Here is a 23,718-nt window from a genome sequence, read left to right on the forward strand (position 1 = left end):
GAGGTGTGCCTACTTCCTGTACTCAGACGAGCGACCTTCCCAGAAGACAGTTACCTGTCAGAAGAAGAGTTCTCGTTTTTTCTTAGGCGTGCCTTCCTCGAGAATAAACTTCCATTGCACCATTACTCTCCTTTTTCGTATTTCTGCCTCTTCAGCTAAGGTGCTATATAGGATTTATTTTTTCTGAAAGATAATTTGTACATTATGCAAAGGGAATGAAGTGAACTATTTGTTCTAATAATAAAAGCCTTTCTTCAAGCTAGGCAAGTTCAGTGAGGGAATGATTAATTTAGGCCAGTGTTTTTCAAATGTTTTTGACTGAAAATAAAAAATGCACTTTTCATTGTGATTCATTGTACATAGCCATCTACAGTAGATACACTTAAACAGTGCACATTTGCACACGTGTGCACCTGTATGCACATAAGTATATAGATATACGTTTGTCTAATAAAATAATGTTTTACAGCGCGGTATTTACCCTTTCTATGTATGATGGACTCTTCAGACAGGTTACCTAGCATGTCCCTAGGTAGACAGGGTGGTCCCTGGTGGAATAAATAAAGACAGCCATATCCTAAAAACTTCAGGTTTTGAAATCACTCCTTCGCTCCAGGACAAAATGTAAAACAAGGCCTTGAGGTTAATCATAAAATTCCTTTTGGCCTGACAAATGGAGCAGATCTGATAGATAAGAGTGGGTTATTTTGCTAATTCCTTCAGGATGGGCAAGCAGAACAAACCTGGTAAACAAATTTCATTAGAAGGCGCCAGTTCCCTTCTTCAAACAGCTCCCCTTCCCCAAACAGGCAAGGGAAGGTATAAAATTAAGAACTTTTGCCTCAGTCACGGGCACCCCCATTCGGGACCCCCTCCCACTCGGGAGCTCTGACCCTTTGCTTTCAATAAACTCGCCTTTTTTTAAAACTCTTTGCCTCTCCTGGGTCTGTGTTTCCATTCTTGGGTCTCAAGAGACACGATCCCGGCACTCACTCACTCCAAAGTGCGGACTCACAGAGACATATTCCTTCTTCACTCTGACATTTTGTATTCTGTTTAAAAAGGTGCTGGATGGGACTGACTGAAATGGTTTCATGATCCATTAACGGATCATACCCTGTGTTTTAAAGAACACTGATTGAGGCCTGTAAGACACCAAACTGCAAATGACATTTTCATGGCTGTAAGAAATACCTGGAAATTGTAAATCATTCCAAAATTGTGTAAACCGTTCCAGGTTGTAAACTAATTACACTTTTGATTAAGTCTACATTACAACTATGTACTTGTCATTTTGTATTAGTTTTAGTTTCTCGTGTATTTATTTTTTTTCCTGTTTACCCCACCTCCACCCTTTACAGTGACAAAAATGTGGAGATTAATGAAGAACAATTAGCTGGTTGTCTTCTGAGAAAACTAGGTGAGACATTTTAAACAGTATTTTAAATTATAAGAAGCAAGGCAGCAGCAAATAATGGGTCTTCAAGGTCTTCTATACTTAATAGTTTTCTTCAGAACAATGTAGAGAATATTCTTCTCAATGAATTACTGTCCTATTAAGATAGGGATTTGGGTTTTTTCCCCAATGTATTAATTGGCAGTTGAGTAGCAGAGAGAATATATGACGTGTCTGCACAAAGTCGGTGGTAGAACTGAGGCTTGAGCCCTTGAGCTCTGGCTCTTTCCAGGGAGAAGCATCATCGTGGCATGTTGGTTGAGGTGTACCATTTTAGGTTAGTTTATCGAAGGTGGGGTGCATGGCTGTTTGTTGTAGTTGATAGAATCTTAGATGTATGTATGGCATGCAGAGAATTTCAGAGAATCATCTTGTCCTTTGATCTCCAGATAGTGATCTGTCATTGGGGGATATCAGGTCCTTTATTTTTCATGACAGTTATTTTAATACTCCCATCTTTGATTGTCTTTTCAGTCAGATTTGTTAATAGATGAAATAAATTGCTATTAAACATTAAATGGGTGAAAAATTGTGCTGACCTATATATTCATACGTTGTTTTCTAGATGGCAAGATTGTTTTACCAGGCAACTTTCTGTATATTACATTCTATGGACGACCGTGCAAGTTGCAAGTGTTGCGAGTGAAAGGAGCAGATGGCATGATACTAAGAAGGCTTCAGCATGACCCTGACAGTGGTGCCCGGGGAGTGGCCTCAGAACAGTCCAGCATAGAAGCCAGTACCCTGGATATGTCCTTACAACTAAGCCAGTTGGACCTGGCAGAACACCACGACCCGACATCCAGCAGTACTCCTTGCAAACCAGTCGATGGCAGAATGACAGATAGAGCTGGTGACATTTTGCCGGATGTCACACAGAGTCCTGGTGGCAGCAGTGGACTTGGGCTGGAGGAAGTCACAAGTCTTAAGTGTAGTTTTGCGTCTGCCAGGGAAGGAAATGAACATCTTATCAGTGAAGAGAGATTGCTTGAGTCAGCCAGCATGGGCGCAAAACGCAACACCGACACTTTTTATTTTATTTCTTCAACAACCAGAGTCAATTTTACAAAGATGCGTACAAATTCAAAAGAGCAAGACAACCAATTCAAAGTGACTTATGACATGATAGGAGGCCTAAAAAGTCAGCTGATAGCAATTAGAGAAATAATTGAATTGCCTCTCAAACAGCCTGAAGTTTTCAAGAGTTATGGTATGTTTTCTTCAGTGTATTGCCCCCAAAAGTGTTCAATTCAAACTCAAAAGCCATTGGCTCATTCTACTTAACCTAATAATTGTTCACCCTCTATTCCTAGTTTTCTTTCCTGAGTGGTAGGTATGGTAGGAGGTGTAAGTTGCTTTGGGAGAGGCCAGTTAGATGAGCCTATTTTTATGCCTGGTCTCCCTTAGTTGCAGCCTTGTCTTTTAATTATATACTTCCACAGTTATTTCTGTTGGATCTAGAATAAGTATTTTGTCATACTAGAACAGCTGTAATAACTAAAGAAATAAACCACACATTCAGATAACGCTGGATAAAACTTCTTGGTTAGAAAATATAACTGTGTGACTTGGTTCCTAGGAAACTCAGGGCTTCCTCTGTGTGGTTACTGCCCAGATTCTCTGCATATATTTGGTGATTTGCTTTTTCCTTTTTCATGTAAAAATGTATATATATATTTTCATGAAATTTTTTTTTTGTGTGTGTGTGTGTGTGTGTGTGTATACATATATATAAATAAATAAAATGAACCCTTGGATTGACATTTTGCTAGTAATGCTTATATTCTCTAAGATGTCTAGTAGGATGAAAATGGGGATTGGTGGCTGGCTTTGTGCCGTTGTTGTGTCTAGACTTTGTTTTCTGAGAATCTGGGGCTGGGCCTGGCAGCAATGGGTGTCCAGCCAGTTTTGTACCAATGTGGTTGGGTCCCCAGAGAAAGAAACAGGCATTGCTAGAGATCAGTGTTTGGGCTTGTTGGTACATATTTCTTGGCGGGGAGTGGGGGATAAGGTCTGACTCCTCCTTCCGTTTTGTGATGCAAGGCAAATGTATGTTTTTAACTCATGTTTGAAGTCATATGACGACACGAGAAACCTTGTAATGCTGAATCCAGTGTTGGCTTCTTTTCCTTCTAGGAATTCCTGCCCCTAGAGGAGTGTTGCTCTATGGCCCTCCGGGTACTGGAAAGACAATGATTGCCAAGGCTGTTGCTAATGAAGTCGGAGCCTATGTTTCTGTAATAAATGGTCCTGAGATTATCAGCAAGTAGGTGCATAATTTGATAGAATGAACAATATTAGTAAATATACTTCTTAAATGTGATTTTTAAAAATGGTTGCATACTATTCTGTCTGGATGTTTCACATGTTAAAATAGTTTATATTTGCTTTTTAATGTGTATAAAAATTAAGTTTGAAAAATAATTTAAGTATTCTAGAAATACTTGGAAAGTCACATGAGCTTTATAGACAAAGCTTTAAAAACAATAAGAGTTGGTCCTTAAATGTATTTTATTTATTTCAGATTCTATGGGGAGACCGAAGCAAAGTTACGTCAGATATTTGCTGAAGCCACTCTGCGGTATTCTTTATTTTTAAATGTTTGAAGTTAGTAGTCAAGGCTGTATTAATCAAAGTAGAGATACTAGCACTTTATACAAAGCATGCAAGAATAGTACAAAACTAACAGTGACAGCACTAGAAATCGATTGTAAATCTAATAATGTTCTATCTAACCTATTTCTATCTAATACTGTTTTGGAAGTTTGGTAAATGAGGTATTAAATTACATAAGATAGCAAAAGGTACAAACTTCCAGTTTTAAAATAAATAAATCATGGGGATAAAGTGTACAGTATGGCGACTATGTTTAGTAAAACTGTATTGCACATTTGAAAGTTGTAAGTAGAGGAGAGCCTAAAAGATCTCATCACAAGAAAAAAAGGTAACTGATGGTGACAGATGTCGACTAGACATTTTACAGTATGTACAAATATTAACCATTATGTTGTACACCTGAAACTAATATAAAGTTATATGTTGATTCTATCCCAATTTAAAAATTGCATGAGGTAGCTAAGACAGTGTTGTTTGATAAGTCACGTGACTTCGCTTGAGCATATACATTTGCGGTTTTCTTTCTTTTGGGTAATTAGGCATATCCAGCATATGTAGTTCCCTTAGTAGACTGCATTATAGTAGCCCTTTATGCTTAAAACTTTGTTTTATTATACTTTTCTTCAAAGGGACAGATCTGTTGTCCTTTGACAACGATTCTTATTGATGGTTCTTCAGATTAGACTACATGTTACATTGCAGGGAGCGTTAGAGTATGGTCTGTAACTTGGTCTAATGTAATACTCTAATATGGCTATGTCTCTATCATTGGTTTGGTATTTAACTTACAATGACTGCTCTCTTATCAAAAGAACTTCCATTTTGAAAGTATTTGCTCCCAATGATAGTAGATGAACCGAGTAGTTTGGAGTCTCAGGACTGAAAGCTTGAGAACCAGGGGTATATCTTATGCTTAGTGTGTTTTTGTTGTCAGTGTTACGTTTCTAGTAGCTGAGAGTTCCTCTTGTGAGAGAATTCACATCTCCTTGCAAGAACTGATCATGTTGAAAGCTTTTTTTTAATAGGTGAAAAACAAGGGAGCGTTTCTACTTTCTGTCCCTTGGATGTTAAACCTGCCCAGAGGGACAGCATCTCTGGCCGGAACTCCTGAATCAATCCCAGTGTAACAATTTAGTGGCGTTAGTGGGCAGGTTCGGTCTATGCGTAGACTTACCTCATGAACTATATAGACTGTTCGTAATACTCTTTGTGCTGAGGGCAGACCCACTAGAATGTGATCTTGGTGAGTTAATAATTTGGGCTAGAATTCGTCCAGGGTTTTTTCAGCTTCACATCCTATTGCCTTCGTCTTTAATATTATTAACTAAAGCCTAAATATGTTATGTTGTGTTTCAGTTAAAAAATTAAAACTATTTCAGTTTTTAATCGAAATGCAGTGTATTAAATTTAAAAATTAAATGTATATTAGAAAGTTCACTTTACTTGTTTGTTTTTAGGCACCCATCAATTATTTTTATTGATGAGCTGGATGCACTTTGCCCTAAAAGAGAAGGGTCTCACAATGAAATGGAAAAAAGAATTGTAGCTTCACTTTTAACACTGATGGATGGTATTGGTTCAGTAAGTATAGTACCGTATTGATTCTGTGTAGGAAAGGGTCAATTCTTAAAGTGTACATAAGAAGTAGCAAAAACTATCAAATATGTCTGAGTTTTGGGGTATTCTAAGATAAGGGAAAATATTAGCCGTAAAAACTAGAGGAAAGGCCCATTAAAATCATTTTCTTCAGCACATTTGTTAGTAACTGTTAGGACAGTATAACCTGGCATGTTTTTCTAGTATATAAGATAATATACAGTGACAGATTTCTTTTGTAATAAATGGTATTAACTTAAAAACCTGGAGCAAAAATCAGTAAGAAAGATTTAGTGATTAAATTTTAGGGGATTTTACAAAGAAATTTCATGAGTAAGTCTTGTATACCCATGTATAAATTGATTCTTTTAGGGCTTTAAGTTTAGGGGTCTCACAATGAAATGGAGGAAGGAAAGGAAGGAAAGTGAGAGTAATGAAAAACGTGTTTGTAGAGCATTCAAAAATTACCTTTTTACCAGATTTTCTGACAGGGCATACACTCTTATAATAATAAAATCTATGTGCTAATTATGAAAGAGAGATGCATATGACTAGTAGAAAACAGGAATGAAGAAAAGTTCTCTCAGGCTCTTGACAGCCATTTACCAGAAGAATACACACTTTGTTTGTAGGATTGTAAATAACTCATTTTTTAGAGTCATAGTATATTAGAACCAAAAGAAACTTTAGAAATCATGTAATCCCAAGTCTTCCTTTTACACATTAAAAAATAAACTGTTACAACTTTTTGGTTTTTACTACCGTTTGTGAGTAACTGAACATGTGGAAATAACGTGAAGGTTTGGTATTAAATGTCTGTTATTTGCTAATTAACACATGGTACTGTTTTAAGAGTACACAAGAGAAGGGGTGCTACCTGGAGGAGGCTGAAGAACCACTTGGCTCTCAGTCTTGGGGCAGGACCTGGGTGTGATCGTCATGTCCCAGGTTTGGTTCTGTTTATAAAGCTGGAGAATCCAGTGTTGTTAGTATGTTGGAGATGGTGGTGCTCTAAGGACTGACCCACAATAACAACACTCACAAGAGGCTGATACATAAACCGGGGTGCCAATTATTCACTTATAATAAGAAGTATAATTATTAAGCCGAGCAAATATCTTTGTTTATTAATGACTCTTATTTTCACCTGAAAGGCAAATATATATGGAGAGCTGTACTATAACTAGAGTTCCTGGTGAGTAGGAAGTCAGAGGAAGGCTCTGTGCTGAGGATCTTAATCGCCATGTTACTGTCCCTCTTTACTGTACCGCAGGGATAGGCCTGTGTGTACTGCTGTTCTTATCCTTGGGCAGGGCTGGACGTCTGTGACACTGATGTTTCAGTCTGAAGATATTTAAAGGCATGTATTTGTCTTCTCAATGCCGAATTCATGGATTCATTTATATCCATGCATTTTCTGTTGGCACATCTAATATAATTGATTAGGTTTGAGTTTTCTTACTTTGAATCCCATTGCAGTTAAGCTTGGGGTCATCTGATTAGAATGTTGGATATTAACTATGCTCATGATCATAGTTCTTTACAATTTGTTCCAGGTTTCATTATTAGAGAGTAAGAGTCCATATGTATTCAAGGGCGGCTGATCCTCAGGTGTTGGTTATATTGCTATCTATATTTTCAGGAATTTAAAAACTTACCAAATCAAAAACAGTCCATATGTGAAGATTTCTTTGACAACTATGTAATAGAGCCTTGTTCTATTTGAATAATATGTAGGTCATAATCTTTGCTTTCAAATAGGGGAAAAGGACAACTTAAAACAGTGGCGTTAACTGTACGGTAGGTTATTATATATTGTGATTCATTAGAATAGTGTAGGTAACATGCTAGAAGTGGGTGAGACATCACTTAGGGTAGGTTGGAGATGTAAGTATTGGAAAGCGTTCTAGTTGAGGGAGCATTTAGGCTAAGGTTTGGGAAATGTGGGATAAGTAATAAAAGTGTAAGGGATAGGACTCAGCAGCCTGGACAGTTAGAGGCATCCTTGTCTGTATAGACAGTGTCTACATGTACGAGGTGTGATCAAATAATACGGTGAACGTTTAAATAAAATAAAAAAAATTACAGTAAAAGACACATTGCCATTAATCCGCCTCAAAATACCCCCCGTCACTTCAAACACACTTATTCCGTTGTTTTTGCCACTTTCTGAAGCAGTTCTGGAAGTCCTCTTTCGTGTCTTTAGTTGCGCTGTCATCGCTACCTCCGTGTCCTGAATCATTTTGACTTTGGGGAAGAGCCAGAAGTTACACCCTGCCAGATCCAGTAAATAAGGTAGATGAGGACACACTGTAGTGTTTTTATTTGACAGAAGTTGCCATATACCAGAAGTGATGTGTGACCACGGAGCATTGTCATGATGGAGGATGATTTACAGCACTTTAAAACATACCTTCTCTCAACTGTAGCTCACACCCAACTGACTGCACCGAACAAGTTGAAACTTGTCACATACTGTTACTAAGGTTTGATGCGCTGCCTCCCATATTGAAGGTCCCTGCCTTTCCATTGGATGGCACTCAGCAGCGGCATTCACTATTTTGTGATCACAATGGAAAGGCTCTGTGTCACATGTTGCTTCTGGTATGGCAACTTCTGTCAAATAAAAACATTATGGTGTGTCCTCATCTACCTTATTTACTGGATCTGGTACTGTGCGACTTCTGGCTCTTCCCCAAAGTCAAAATGATTCAGGACATGGAGGCAGCCATGAAGCACAACTAAAGACTCATGAAAAAGGACTTCCAGAACTGCTTCAGAAAGTGGCAAGAACGATGGGATAAGTGTGTTCGAAGTGAGGGAGAATATCTTGAGGGGGATTAATGGCAATGTGTGTTTTACTGTAATAAAATTTTTTATTTAAACATTCACTGTATTTTTTGATCACACCTTGTATATACAAAACTTCTAGAAGACTAATCTGTTTTCATTTTGTTTTGTTAGGAAGGAAGTGAAGGACGGGTGTTGGTCCTCGGGGCCACAAACCGCCCTCAGGCTTTGGATGCTGCACTCCGCAGACCTGGACGATTTGATAAGGAGATTGAGATTGGAGTTCCAAATGCTCAGGACCGGCTTGATATCCTCCAGAAGCTGCTTCTAAGGGTGCCGCATTTGCTCACTGAAGCTGAGCTGCTGCAGCTGGCAAACAGTGCTCACGGATATGTGGGAGCTGACTTGAAAGCCTTGTGTAATGAAGCAGGTGAGAGGGGCTTGCTGTAGTCAGTCTGTACTGATGGGCTTAGCTCTGCTTTATGTACCTACTGATGATTTACATGTCGTTTCCTAATGGAAACGCATCATGTTTTCTAATCATAAAATATATATTTATTGGGAAGAGTCTAGGTAATTCAGAAAACGATAAAAAAAGAAAGAAAAATCACTCTTAATCCTACGTTCTAAAGATAACCACTATTAGAGCGTGTATGCTTTCAGACTTTTCATAATCAGACGCACATGCACACACACACATGTAACCAGATGCATTAATGGCAGTGTTAATGCCAGTATTTGTTGGTATTGTGCAGTGGAAATTAGGGTACCTGCAGAAGGGTCACATTTTTCCTTCAGGATAAGCTTTGTGTTTGTGGAAGTGCTATAAAAGTACTTAGTGAAACCCAAGAGTTCTATGCCTCAGAGTACATGGCAGTGATGTCTGAGTCCCAACATGTGTAAGAGCTGCCAGGTGGCGTTGACTTGAAGATTCACCAGGACATCACTGTACTTACCTTTCAACGTTTGGGCATTTGTTCAGAGTAATTTCAACCACGGGAAAGGTATCAAATAGGGGCAGTTTCTATAAGCTGTTGAAATGTTTGATCAGACAAGTAAAAATGTATTGAGAAATAATCTGTTGAGTTTTGTTTTTGTCCTGAGAGGATGGATGTTTATCTTTTGGTAGCCTCGAAAGGCTGGTTTGCTAGTCATCTTAGGTTCCTTTCATTTATTCCTTTTTCTTGTGTGGGCATGTTTTTAAGTCCTTCTATACTTTGGAGGAATTGTTTTTCGGGGTGGCATTCTGTTGTTCCAGTGTGTGCCCTATCCAGTATTTTCATAAGATACTTTAAAGAAAGTAACCTTTGTTGGTAATGGAAAAAACTGAATTCTTGAGTTGGAAATTCTGTTCTTTTAGAGCTTTAGTACAGAATAAATTATTTAGTTGTAGTTCAGCTAACTTAGTAGGCCTTGAAGACCTTTCCATCAGTCCTTTGATCCTTTGAATCAGGCTTGATATATGCAGGCAAAGAGCTTAGGGAGGGAAAAACAGGTGGGAAAGGAAACATGGAAGAGATATAGGAGCCTTTGAATATCTTACTCTTGATGGAGAAAATCCGTTTTATTTTGTTTTGTTTGATCATTATCATAATTTCCACGTCAGAGGACTCACAGCTGGGGGAGACTGCAGGTTATGTAGACTACAAGGCGAATATAAACATTCTTCTGTACGTTCTGATCTAGGGCAAGATCCCTTTGTGTCTAGTTTCTTGTGATTCACAAGAAATGGTGGCTTTGGTCATGGAACTGAATTCCCCAGGGATCAAGAAGCTGCTGTATCCACATAGCTTTGCTCCCTTCATTCCGTTCATGAAAATGAAGAGTCTGGATTACAGGCTTAGCTTGTTTGGTGCGCTTTGCTTTATTGCGCTTCACAGCTGTGTTTTTTCCAAATGGAAGGCAAGCCCCTCCACCAGGGAAAAGGTTACGTCTCGCTTTACTGAGATCCGGGGACCAAATCGGCAGTATCTCCGAGGTGTGCCTGTACTATGGAGGTGTGGCTTTGGACTTGCCGGAGTAGGCAAGGATTCATTCTTCAGTGTCCTTTATCAGACATGGTCTGACTTTTTAATACATGCACTCTAAGGCTGTGGGATTCGAGTTGTGCAGAAAGTCTGATGAACGAGAGAGATTTGTAAATATTAGGTTGGTGCGAAAGTAATTGTGGTTTTAAAGGTTAAAAATAATTGCAAAAACCGCAATTACTTTTGCACCAAACTAATAGTTATTGACACGGTGAGATACGCACTCAAAAAACTGGAAAATGTAGTGACTTTCCTATGGAAAGAAAATACTGTGGCTATATAGAAAAAGTGACATCTGAGAAGAAACTTAAAGGAAAAGTGAGTTGTGCAGGCAGAATGAGGGGGCATAAGAAGGTGGGGAAGGAAAACTCCTTTCATCTAATCCTCACACCAGCCCTGTGTTGTACGTATTAGATGGACTGCAGAAGTCTCACAACTAGTATGTGGCAGAGCTGGGGTTTGAACTCAAGGTCATCTTACTCCAGATTCATACTCTTAATTAAATCATAAAACAGACTTTCGTTAGAGTAGTGTAAGGCTTTTTTATTTTATCTGTGAAACTAAGGGTAGGATGCATTTATAAAGTAGAAAATAACCATATTTTTTCACAAGTATAGCCCAGAAATTAAGTTGTGTCCTCAGACTTTCAGGAGAACAGTGAAAATGTCAGTCACACACCAGCTGTAAATAGAACCATCTACTTCAATGGGCACTGTAGTACTCCCAAGAACTTTAGGGAAATGGCAAGAAAATTTGAGAAATTCTACTCCTTACTTTGTTACATTTAATTGGAAAAGTGAAAGGATCAAAGAGAGGCCTCCAATTTGAATTACATATGTATATGTATGTGTGTATATATATATATATAGATGTATATGTATATGTATGATGTTGTACTTGACGTATACAAGCATTACATGAATACTGACTGCTGTTAATGTGCCTTAATAATAATGTCAGATTATCAGGTGTTGAACTGGTTTTCTGTTTTCTCCTAATTTATCAATGAATCAGATTATGAGAGGGTAATTTTTTAAAAGGTGAGTTTTATAATTAAAGTGTCCAGTAGGGAAAATACATGGTTTTGTGTGGACTGTCTTATATACTGTTGTGTGTTGTGTTATATGGTGTCGTTCTCTAACTATATAGCAGAAGAAAATTGAAGACTGATATGCTAGAATTTTTTGCATGGGATTTTTTTAGAGACAGGGTATAGTAGAAAATGGATTTTGATTGTTGGACAGACCTGCCATTGAAATCAGTCTTGTGACCTTAGGCAAGTTCTTAGCGTTTTCTGAGCCTTAGTTTTCTCCATTTGTAGACTGAGGGGGTGTGGTAGACGTTATCTGAGTGCCCTTGTAAATATGACTGGCCCTAGATATATAGGAGAAAAAGCAAGAAATGCGTTAAAAAAAAAAAAAAAAAAAAGGATGGGAAGAATCAGAAAATGGAAAGGGGAAAACAACAAAGAAACACCCAGGTGACTCACTAAACTCGGCCTGTCCGCTGGCTGCTCTCCGGCAACAGCTGGTCTTTGTCCCTCATTGTCTCCTCAGTACTTTGAGTGACTTGTGCTTTGGGCTTCCTCAGGGCTTCCTCCCACGGCGGTCTTAGAAACACTGCGGCAGGGCAGACAAATGTTTATGGTGAAGTCAGTTGCATTTTCTCAGTGAAACACTTTTATAATTTCTGACTAAGGATTTGACTTGAGTAAATTATAAAATTGGTTAATAATGTAACTCAGAAGGAAAGATAGAACAACTCTAAAGTCCTGTATGCATTACAAATAGTAGAATTATGCTCAAGGGCTATGGGGTGGTCTGAGTGCATCCCACCTACTGTTATGAGTTGTGCTTTGAGCATTGGAAGGAAGAAGTCAGCCATAAAGTAAACTTGAACTGTTGTCCTAGTTGTAAGTAAAAAGAATTGAACGTTTCATATGGCATCCTACCTAAATTTAAAGGAGTTATTAGGGGATAATTTGAATGGCTCTCAGTATTTTAAAACGACTGCCTTGGGAAGTTTGATCTGGTGCCATTTGTTTTTAACATGGTAAGTTTCCTTGGACAAATGGAGGCAGTCACAGCCTTTACATTGACCTTAGAATTACACACAAAGGTAGAATCATTGTTGTTTAAAAAAGAGTCATGGTAACTTCTTAATATTTGGAGGCGATGTTAATGGTTTCGGCTACATAACAGATGCCCAGTCGTTGTTTGACCTGAGAAGTGTATGTGAAAGCTGGGAGACACAATGGGACATAATGAGCACCCCGCACCCCATATAGACTAAGAAAAATGTTTATCAAACTCAGAGTTGGGTTTTGGTTTTAACCCCTGGTGAGATTCTCTCCTCCTTCCCTTGTTGCCTTCAGAAACCCCTCCTCATGCAGAGGAAACAACTCTGAGTGCTTACTGGTCTCTGTCCTGAGAGCATAAACAAAGTGTGATCTCCCTGTGATGCCTTCAGTAACTGCTGCTTCTTTCTTGAACATTCCAGTCCATTCTTGGCCGTACTGATAAGATTTCTCAGCTTGTCTCTGACTGTGGACTTCTAACTACATTTTGCCTAAAACTGATGCTTTTCAGGGAACATTTTCATGTACCAGGAGATGTATTCCTGGTACATGAGTTAATTCTGTCTCTTTCTATTATTTATTCTTCTCCAGAAGAATCCAGATTCATTTCACATTTTCAATTCAGGGCAAATCACTTGGAGCAGAGGTTCTCCGACTTTGTCGTGTATCAGATCAGCTGGGGAACTTTAGAGTTTCTGATCCACGATGTCTGGGCTGGTGCCTGCAGGTTTCTAACACGTTCCCTGCTTGCTGCTGCCGCTCGTCTGGGGACCACACTTGAGAGCCAAGAACATGAGTTCTTTTTTTTAATTTTTTTTTTTTTAATTGAGCCAGGGGAACAGGACTTTATTGGGGAACATTATGTACTTCCAGGATTTTTTCCAAGTCAAGTTGTTGCCCTTTCAATTGTAGTTGTGGAGCTCCGGGTCCGGTTACCATTGTTAGTTGCAGGGGGCAGAGCCCACCATCTCTTGCGGGACTCGAGGAATTGAACTGGCAACCTTGTGGTTGAGAGCCCACTGGCCCATGTGGAAATCGAACTGGCAGCCCTTGGCGTTAGGAGCACGGAGCTCCAACCGCCTGAGCCACCGGGCCAACCTCAGGACATTGGTTCTTAAACTTCTCTCTGCATCATGTTCACCTGCGAAGCCACACACACTCTTCCTCGCGCTTCATGGAGTCAGGGAGGTGGGAACTGGAATCAATTTTTGATGTTGCCCAGGTGATTCTGAAGCAGCTGCTCCTACGCTTGCCTGTGAGTAGGCATTTGAATCCCTGACTGAGGCCAGTGGTCCTCCAGTTAAACCTGTGTGAGATTCACTGGAAGAGCTCATTATATGCAGTTCTGGGCCCCATCCTGCGTAGGTTGAAGTAGGGCCCAGGAATTTTCACTTTCATCAGGTTACAGGTGATAACTAACGCTGCTGGGGCAAGGCCCCCACTCTGAGAACTGCTGATCCAGGCAAACAGCTCTCCGACGTTTAAAGACTCTGTAACTGATTCAAATCGCTGGATTAAATTTAGGGAGTATAATTCTCTGACTACCTGAGAGTGTTGATTTCTTCCCAGAGTTTTTATGTGGCGGTTATCTACTGTTCCACACTATATCAGTTAACTCTCCTGCGCTTGGAGAAAATGAGTGTCCATGTTTGTCCTGCGGGTATGTATAATGGATTTGAATCAAACTTAAAAATGACAAATAATGCTGAAAGCTAGAAAAGCCACAACCAAGGAAACAGTTAAGAATTAACAATTCAAAATAGAAAAGAGAATATAGACATATGTTTTTCCTAGAACATTTGCTTACGTATGATTTGTGGACCTGTGTGTTCTTTGAGCTTTTGTGTGTTGGCTGGCTGATGGTTTTCCTTCTTCCTGGACGGCCTTGCGGTTGGGGAAGCTCTGCCTTTTTAACAAAACATGGTGCACAGATGTCTAGTAATAGCATCCAGTGAAGTGAGTCAGAGTTTCATAAAAGCTACATGAACTATTTCCTGTGTATTTTTGTAATCTAAAGGTTATTGCTTGCGGGATACTACTACGAAAGTTCAAAATCCCTGCAGTATATATATTTGTGCAAGCTTTTTCAGAGGATGGAAGGTTTACAGTCTCTTTTACAGTTTGTAAGAGTGTTACTGCATATTCTGCAGTGTGCCCACTCTTTTCTAATCTTTCCTTCCAGTGTTTCTCAATATTTTCCATACCTTTTGATTTGTCTCCATAGTGAATATGAAAATCGGAAATACTACAATAGCGTTGCTTTCGACACTTCGATCTCTTGTTATCTGAGCAGATACATAATGTTGAGGGTTAGGTGTAAAGCTTATTTTTAAATGTTAGGTTTCCTTTATAATTAACTTTTGAACTAGAGCATGGTTTGATATGTCGTGACTTGTCCAAAAGCGTAATGTTTTGTAGCTCACCTTTTTAAGCAAAGAGCAGCTGCATTTTGAAATGTTTTATCTCAAGCGGACAAGTTGTTTACAAGCTCAACTCTGACACATCCTGACATTTAATGTCTGTGTTTGTATTCCTCTTGGGATTAGGCTGCCTTTCTAATTAATTAGTTGCATAGCCTTTTATTAATTCCCTCAAAATTTATAATGTTTTAAATTAACAACATAGATAAGCACACCACACATTTTTAGAAAACATGAAATGTTAATTACGTAGCAGAGACATGAATTATATAAACTCTGTTGAATGTTAGAAGATGCTTAGCAACAGTGTTTTCCAAATATAGAGATTTATTATAAACTTCTCCTTCTAAGGCTGCCTGTGCCATTTCAGGAGAGTGAATATAAATAGAGCTTGATTTCTTCAAGAAGTGGACTCAGTCATTTTGTTTACAGTGAAAGGAAGTGTTTGCCTCACATCTCTAAGAATTTATCTTAGCATCCTTGTTGATTACACATCATTTCAGCGTGTTCATACCAAATCCTTGGGCCTTGATAAGAAAGCATCACAGAACAGGAAGAATGGAAACTCTTATTTAAACAATGACTCTGTCATTATTACACTTAAGTAGGTCTAGTAATAATACTGAACCTAATTACTGTAATGCAACTTTTTTTGAGATGGAAAAATTTATCTGTCTTGCACCAGAGTTCTGAGATCTTTATAGCTGTTACTCCTCCCTCCCGCCCGTCACTAGCTTATTTTAACAGGAATTTATGCTGAGTCTTCTATGTGCAAAGTACCTAACAGTCCAGCTCTTATGAAAGGTTCTCTTTCTAACATTTTCCACCATTTTTTGAATTCTGCCAATGTTGTTTTCTAAGTTAGAAATAAAATACTGATTCTGTGAAAATTCAGTGTTTCTTAATGAAGTCCGGGGAAACAGTGGGGTTTAATGGAGAGCTTATGGGGGGCGCTAGAGTCAGACGCTAGCACCACTGCCGTGATCAGCTAAGAGTCATGGGGCAGCCACTCAGCCTCTGGAACTGTGTTTCCTCTCCTGAGAAACAGGGAGAACGTATCCTCAGAGTTCTTACGAGGTTCAAATAAAGCCTGGCAGCCGTGGTCATGGTTCAGTCAGGCCCTTGGTAAGCAGGGCCTTTCTCTAAAAAAAAAAAAGTTTCCTATTTTTTGTGTACTTAATGCATTTCTCCAGTAGAAGCTTTGAATTTGGGTAATATTCCTGGTATTTTATGGAATGTTAGTGGTTATCCTAGCATAAGAGACATTAGGGAAATTGGGCAGAATCCTTTCCCTTGTGGAGTAGAGAGATTTACGAACTTTGGATCTGTCAAGGTCTTGTCCGTCAATAAGACTATGCAGGCTGGAGATAGACAAGGCTTGTTGGGGTGTGGGGGTGCCTCCCTGACAGAGCTGCTTGCTGAACGTGGGAGCTGTGATGTCATCCATAGGCAGAGTCACGGTCTCCCTGCCTCCCTCGTCCCGCACGTGAGTCCACTGCGGGCCAGCAACAGAGCAGCAAAATTAAATTGATGTATGTAGCATGATTGCCTCTCGAATTAATGCATTTTATAAGGGATCTTATCTTTGTTCAGTATTGTAGCTGGATAAGTAAGCTGTAATTATGCGATATAATTATCTCATAAAACAGTGACTTTTCCCGTTTTGTAATTCTGAAATATAATGATAGTTATATTTGTGATGTTGGGATTTTTTTTATTGCATAAATATTGTGGCTATTACATAAGAGATGGAATTTTTTTTGTTTTGTCAGTGAATTGGGTATCTTAATATTAAGTTTGCCGTTCATTTGAAACGACTACAGCTGAATGGTTTGTTTCAGAAAAACAGGTGGTATTTTTTATTCTGCTTAAGCTCGAAGTGATTTATACCATTTACTTCGCTAGTGGAAAATTCTCTAAGTTGTCTTGCCAAGACTATAAAAGTATAAAACTTGAGGAAAGGTTTTCCTCTAATTAAAACAATCAAAAAAATAAAATCAGTCTGTCTAAATAAAAGTTATTTCTAGGAGTTATTCTTGATTTCTTTTTTCTTTACTTTTCCTTTGTCAAATCCTGCCAGCTCTATTTTCAAATTTATTCAGAATTTGAACTTTAAAAAAAAATTTTAAACTCTTCCACTTGCTCTTGTCTGGACTGTTGTGCTGTCCTCTCCCTGTCACTCTGTCCCCCCTCCCCCAGCCCTCTTTATTCTTTGCACCATCTAAGCCACAGGCCTTTGAATTGTGGGTTTGGAGATGAGGCGAGTCCTGGTTAAAGAGAAGGATTTGGGCGTTGTCAGCAGTTAGATGGTGACTGGAGCCAGTGGACTGAGTGAAATCACCCAGCGGGAGTAGAGTTCAGTCATTTGTTCATGATACTGCAGTGGGTGCCGGGGTTGCTCTGAGTGAATGAGACAGCCTGGGCCCTCCTCTGAGAGCCCAGCAGCGCTGGGCACAGCGCAGAGCTGCTGGGTACCAGGTAACTAATGCGGGAGGGAGCTGGCTGTTAGGGGATGATCAGGGGCTTTAGAATGCTAACGAGGAGAGAAGTTGGGCCTGCGGAACACTGCCATTCACACGGCCATTGTAAGAAAAGGATGGGAAGAGCACCCACGGGCAGAGGTGACTCAGCCAGATGGACCGGGTTGATGTCAGGGAGGAGGTCATGAGAAGTGGGGTGGCCAGAGTTACCGTTGGTCGAGGACTTGCAGTGGACCAGCCAGTGTCTGGGGCGCCTGCAGGCGCTGAAGCATTTTGTACTCATGGCTTCCCTCACAGGGTGGTCCTATTTTTATAGGTGAGCAAATTTAGGTCAGAGAGACTAAGGATCTTTCCCAAGGTCATCAGTGGTGGAGCCAAGATGGACAGCATGAGAGAGCACAGTGCCATCAGGTGCTTAGTTTGGTGCCTGGAGATCACAGGGCCCTGAGAGTGGTCCTCGTGGAGTCCCCCTAGCTGCTGGACTGCAGGAAACTGAGGGACGATTGGAAGTCGTGGAAACAAACTGATTTCAGTTCCTTTTTCCATTTTAATGGTGTACAGTGAAGGTACCAGAGTATGAAAGGGGATAAATAGAGTCGGCCCGCCTTCCCCCTTTGCGCCATCTGTGCCCTCTGCCCCCAACCCCCAGGTCAAAACCAGATCAGACTGGATTCCTTCATTAATTTATGGTTTCCTGCTGCCTCTCTTCACCGGGCCTTGCTCTAGTTCACCAAGCTACAGCTCTTCAACCTCTTTTGGAATAAGAATTGTGCTCTAATCAACAATCCTTTTTTTTATAACTTAGCATTTTAATAATGTTGGCAAAACAGATGAGTAAATAATTTGATACTAAACATTTGAAACCAAAAGCTGTATTTTTAGGAAAGCTTGCTGAAGCCACAGGTTGGCGGAGTGCATTCAGCCTGATGTTAAGAGAACTGAAGGGCCTTGGAAATCCTGCTGGCCCAGTCCTTATTCACAGCCCATCGATGCCAGCGCAAGCTGGCAGTGAGGCCAGGGTGCCTTCCAGCTGCCGGCACAGTAGAGGTATGGGGCTCACAATAGACGGCTCCTGTGAGCCAGGGGTACGCCCGGCACTTATACTGTGGAAAAGCAAGAGCCCCGGGGCCCTCTTTGCAGGTATTCCATTTGATGTCTTTTCTGTTCCTGAGCAGTGAGAAATGGATCTCTCCTGGTGACACATCACCTGATACTCTTCAGCTTGTCTGTCCTCAGTCCTGAGTCGAGGGACGGTAAAGACTCCAGATAAAAACAGAAATGTCTGCAGTTCTGATAGTTTGGGGAAAGTACACTTTCCAAAGGGAGACTTAAGATTTTGTTATACTTGCTTTCAGTCTTCATGTGCCTGAGTGTATTATTAGGAAATTATACGCTCGACTCTTATCAGTTGAGATCGGAGATCCAGATGCCCATGTTTTCTGTTACTTTTTCATATAATTAAGCGTCTGTAGGGTAGGTAGTAATTCTAAAAAGCATTGTTCCTGGGATCAGTAGAAGTTCATTGTTCGTTTCTAATAAAAGAACCTAATTACCATCTCAAAAATAACATAAGTTAGTAAGCATTGAGTGTGAAATTGTAGGGTTCCGCGTGCATGGGGCTACATGATGTTTGTTGATCGAATCTGGAGCAGATGGTTTTGAAGAGCATGAATTTAGAGGAATTGCTCACATCCGGAAGTGATTCTATCTGGATAGAATCTAGGGGGACCCTCAGACACTGGAAAGTACAAAGTACGCAGGCGCGAGGCTTGCCTGAGGCACTTTGCCTTTTCTTCATCACGTCTTGTTTTCTCAGCTTTGGAGTGCGTTGGAAAATAAAGTAATGAAAACAAAATGACACATTTAGTTTTTAATTAGCTCCACCTGTTTTTTGTTTCAAAGTTGTGTTTCTTAAGATCATGGAAGTATTGCTTCTGTTTTTGTTTACATTTTAAAAGTTAACTTTAAACTTGGTAAGGAAATGTCATAGATTGCTTGCCCTGAGCTATATCCCTTGATGATGTACATGTGTCCATTTGCTCATCTAGTTAATTTACTTCTGGTTTATAAAAATACACATATTTTTTAAAATTTAATTTCTTGGCATAGATTCTAAAATGTCCTCGTGAGGAATGGTCGATGTCCAATAATGAAGCTTAGCATCATAGGATTTTAAAGCCGAAAAAATAATTTGGAGAAAATTGATTTTTATCTCTCCATTCAGTAAGTGAGATAACTGATGGCCAAAGAGGCAGTTTTATGTCAAGTGCCACCTGAGCCAGTAGCTGATTTAGGACCATGGAGGACTGGTTGCATCAGTGTGATGGCTCGAAGGATCTTTAATTTTTGCAAGCTCTGATGTTTCTTTAATGTTTAATTCATAAATTCTGTGTTTCAATTTATATGCTGTTTTCAAGAATAACATTTGTATGAAACAGAGGACCTCTGTAGAGTCTAGAGCCTTAGAACCCCAGGCTGGGGAAAAATCTGAAGGCCTGTGGCACACAGCTTTTGAAATCTATAACTTCCATGTTGTTCTGTGTCCTTTCTGACAGTCTGCCGTACTTCATCTTCTCACTTATCCACAGACAGATTAACAGGGGGATGTAGGTTTCTTTAAAGCCTGTTCTTTTATATTTCTAAGAGTGAACTTTTGAAGGACCGGGGTTTTGTCTTGTTCTACAGGGCCTCGTGGTCTTTAAAGTGTCACGCTCATTCTTGTCCCTAGGCCTTTGTATGTGCTGCACCCTCTGCCTGGAATACTCTGCTGCCTCTTTGGCCTTAATTCCCATGTTACCGGTTTAACATCAGCTCATTTTTCAGGTCTGAGTACTTGAGCCTGGACACATTTTAGTCTTATTTGTGAAATAAAGGAATATACTAAATGATTTCTGCAAGAGTTGTCTAACTCTAAAGTGTCACTAATCCCACTAAACTGGATTAGATGTCCCTGACGTGTGTTTTTGTGCCACTTGGTTCTTTCCATGTTATAATACTTGGCACAGTTTACAATAATAATTACTCCTGATTTTGTGTCTTTTCCGGTAGACTGTTAGCCCAATGAGAGGTTTCTCTGCCTTCTTGCTCTGTGTACCGTGCTTTGTAAGAGCTCAGTGCATTTGTTGAATAGATTAATTATGTCTAGGAGGTTCTCAGTATTTTGAATGAATAAATAGATGAATTAATATTGAAGAAGAGTAACTTCTGGTTGCTGAATATATCTTCTCAGTGGCTTCGTGATATGTTTTCTTTTAATAATTGTTTTGCTGTAATATGAATTGTAACTATAGGCAAGTAACACAGGTACAGAATAGTGGCTCTCTCAGAACTGTTCTTCAAAAATACTTGCAGATTAATGTACAGCATCCTCTTATCTCTCGTCAAGTCCTCTTCTCCTTTGCTCGCGCCTCCCATACCATTTGTGTGAACGTGTTCTGGCAAATGAAAACTCCTTGTGAGGACTGTAAACCATACACACAGTCGATGTTTTGCACACAAGTCAACTTAGTCTGTATAGACAGTTCACAGAACCTTCCTTACAGGTTTCTTTTCCTGTGTCATGGTTTTAATCATTCTGATAGTGAAGTGCTCTAAGTAAAAAATAATAATTCAGGTTTTAGCAATAAAATATTAAGGGGTAAACTTCATGGTATGTATTTGAATGCTTAGATTTAAGGTAAGAAACTATTTTAAGCTTTATAATTTCTGAAACTACCAGCTCTCAATGTTTTTTAAATCAGCTTCTATGTTGCGGCTTTGTTTATAGTTTTTTCTCTTTTTACTTCACTTTTTACATATTCTATTTTTTAATAAACTGCTTTCTGGAATATTCCACATACACAGAAAAGTATATAAACTACACGATCCATGCGTTCTTCTCAGTGACATAGTTGTGGAACTGCCGCTCAGCTCAGCACACGGCATCACTGGTGCCCGGAACCGCCGTCAGAGCCTCTCCCAGCCACTGCTCCCCGGCCAGCCTTGGTTCTGGCTTCTCACGCCACAGATTAGTTTTGCCTGTTTTGTACTGTCGTCTTCTTTTACTAGTGTTGTCGTTTGAGAGCTTCATCATTTTATTCTGTGCAGCAGTGGTGCGTTTTTATTGCTGTGTTCTATTGCGTAGACATGAATAACGACACTGTGCATGACCTTGCACGTACCTTTTGGTGCCCAGTGTGCGCGTTGCAGTTTGTTCTGTGTCTAGGAGTGGGATTGGTGGTTATAGAACATGCGTGTGTTCTTGTTAGGAAATATACCAGATGTTTTCTGTAGCGAGTGTATCAGTTTCCTCTTCCACCGTTAGTGTGTCAAAATTGCAGTTTCTTCTCCTTTCCAACATTTGCTGTTTTTGTTTTTTTAACACTATTTCATTGTGGTTTTATTTCTCTGATGACTGAGTTAAGTACCTTTTTACATATGTATTGACCATTTAGATATACTCCTTTGTGACATGCCCATTCAAATATGTACTCAATTTTTCTATTATGTTGCTTTTTTACAAAAATAATTGTTTTGTGGGAGTTCTTAATATAGTTTGGTTATAAGACCTTTGTTGGATATATATGTACGAGTATGTTTTTTATCCATCTTCTACTCCGTGATGTGCATTTTTACTCTCTTAGTGTCTTTTGAGGAACAGAAATTTGTAATTATATATATTTATTATAAGATGTATAAATATAGTGAATCCAATTTATCTTTTCCTTTGTGGCTAGTGAGTTTTGTAACTAGTTTAAGAAATCTTTGTCAATTCCACTGTCATGAATATGTTCTCTTACATTATCTTCTTTAATTTCAAAGATGCTTTATTGTCTTTCACTTAATCATCTTTAATTAATTCACTTTTTCCATGTAAGTACTGTCATACCAGCTCCAATTAATGAAATGACTATCCTTTCTTCCTTGCTCTGCAGTGTTACCTTGTCATAAATCAAAAGTGGGTTTGTTGTGAGTTCTCTGTTCTGTTTCCTTGACCTCTTTATGCTTGTACAAAATAGTGAAATATCTTTATTTAATCACTTAGCCTTATTAAGAGGCTTAAAAAGGGTCAATGCTTCCTTTTTCCTCATGGTTGTTTTGACTATTTCGGCCTTTTGCATTTGCTTAGAACTTTAAAAATCAGCTTGTTCAGTTCCAATCCCCACCCCACCCCCCAAAGTGGATTTTGATTGGAATTGTTAAATCTCTTGTTCAATTGGGGGAGAATTAGAAAGTTAACATCTTGCAGTCCATGAACAATGGTGGATCCCTTCATTTATTGTAGGTCTTTCTTTTCTCTCAAAGATGTATAGTTTTATGTGAAGAAGTCTTAACATAACATTCATTAGATTCATTCTTAGGTGTTTACGGTTTTTTGAATTATTATAAATGGCATCTTTTAAAATTTCACTTTATAATTGTTTTTTTGCTGGTATCTAGAAAAAGTAAATTTTTACATATTGACTTTGCGTCTGTCTACCTTATTAAAACTAAATTTAGTCATTAATTTTAATAGTGTTTTATAGATTCTCTTGAGTTTTCTATGTAAATGGTCATGTTATAGTTTTCTGTGTGCACACTGTGCAAATAATGACAATTTTATTTCATTCTTTTTAATCTCTACACTTTTTTTGCCTTATTGCATTGGTTAGGATCTCTAACATAGTGTTTAATAGAAGTTATAACAGTGCTTATCCTTTATCTTATTCTTCATCCTAGGGAGAAAGTCTCTAATGTGTTGCTATTAAGAATTATATGTGCTGTGTGTTTTTGTAGCTAATCTGGTAAGGAAATTTCCATTATTCCTAGTTTGTTTTTATAATTAACAATATTGATTTTCGTTACATTCCTTCTCTGTGTCTGTTGAAATAATCATATTGTTACCCTTTATTAATGTGGAGAATTATGTTGATGATTTTAAAATGTTAAAACAACCTTATATTCCTGTAATATAGCCATCTTGTCATGATATATAATCCTTTATTTACATATTGATGTTTTTGCTGATGTTTAGGATATTGGCATCTATGTTCATGAGAGATTAGCTTGTAATTTTCTTTTCTTGTAATGGTCTTCTAAGATTTGAGGAACAGTGTTACGCTGGCCTAATGAATCAGGTTGGGAATTGTTCTGGCTTCTTTTTTCCCTGGAAGAGCTTTTTGTAATCTCAATGTTACATTCATCCTTTGTAACATTTACTAGTGAGCCATCTCTGCTTGGAATTTTCTCTGTAGGAAAGGTTTTGGTTACAGAATTTATTTAATGGCTATTGGAATAT

At 38.9% G+C, this 23,718-nt stretch overlaps 1 protein-coding gene across 1 annotated transcript in view; it reads left to right on the top strand.

Moving 5' to 3' along the window:
• The window catches only part of SPATA5 (spermatogenesis associated 5), a 256,493-nt gene that overhangs the window by 20,509 nt on the left and 212,266 nt on the right, over positions 1–23,718 (top strand). The window contains exons 5-9 of the mRNA XM_033135305.1: positions 2,022–2,666; positions 3,593–3,722; positions 3,981–4,037; positions 5,530–5,653; positions 8,633–8,888. Of these exons, the coding sequence (XP_032991196.1) occupies positions 2,022–2,666; positions 3,593–3,722; positions 3,981–4,037; positions 5,530–5,653; positions 8,633–8,888 (1,212 nt within the window). The remainder of the gene's footprint in view (positions 1–2,021; positions 2,667–3,592; positions 3,723–3,980; positions 4,038–5,529; positions 5,654–8,632; positions 8,889–23,718) is intronic.

This window comes from Rhinolophus ferrumequinum, chromosome 18, assembly GCF_004115265.2.
Source record: "Rhinolophus ferrumequinum isolate MPI-CBG mRhiFer1 chromosome 18, mRhiFer1_v1.p, whole genome shotgun sequence".
Lineage (NCBI taxonomy): Eukaryota > Metazoa > Chordata > Mammalia > Chiroptera > Rhinolophidae > Rhinolophus > Rhinolophus ferrumequinum.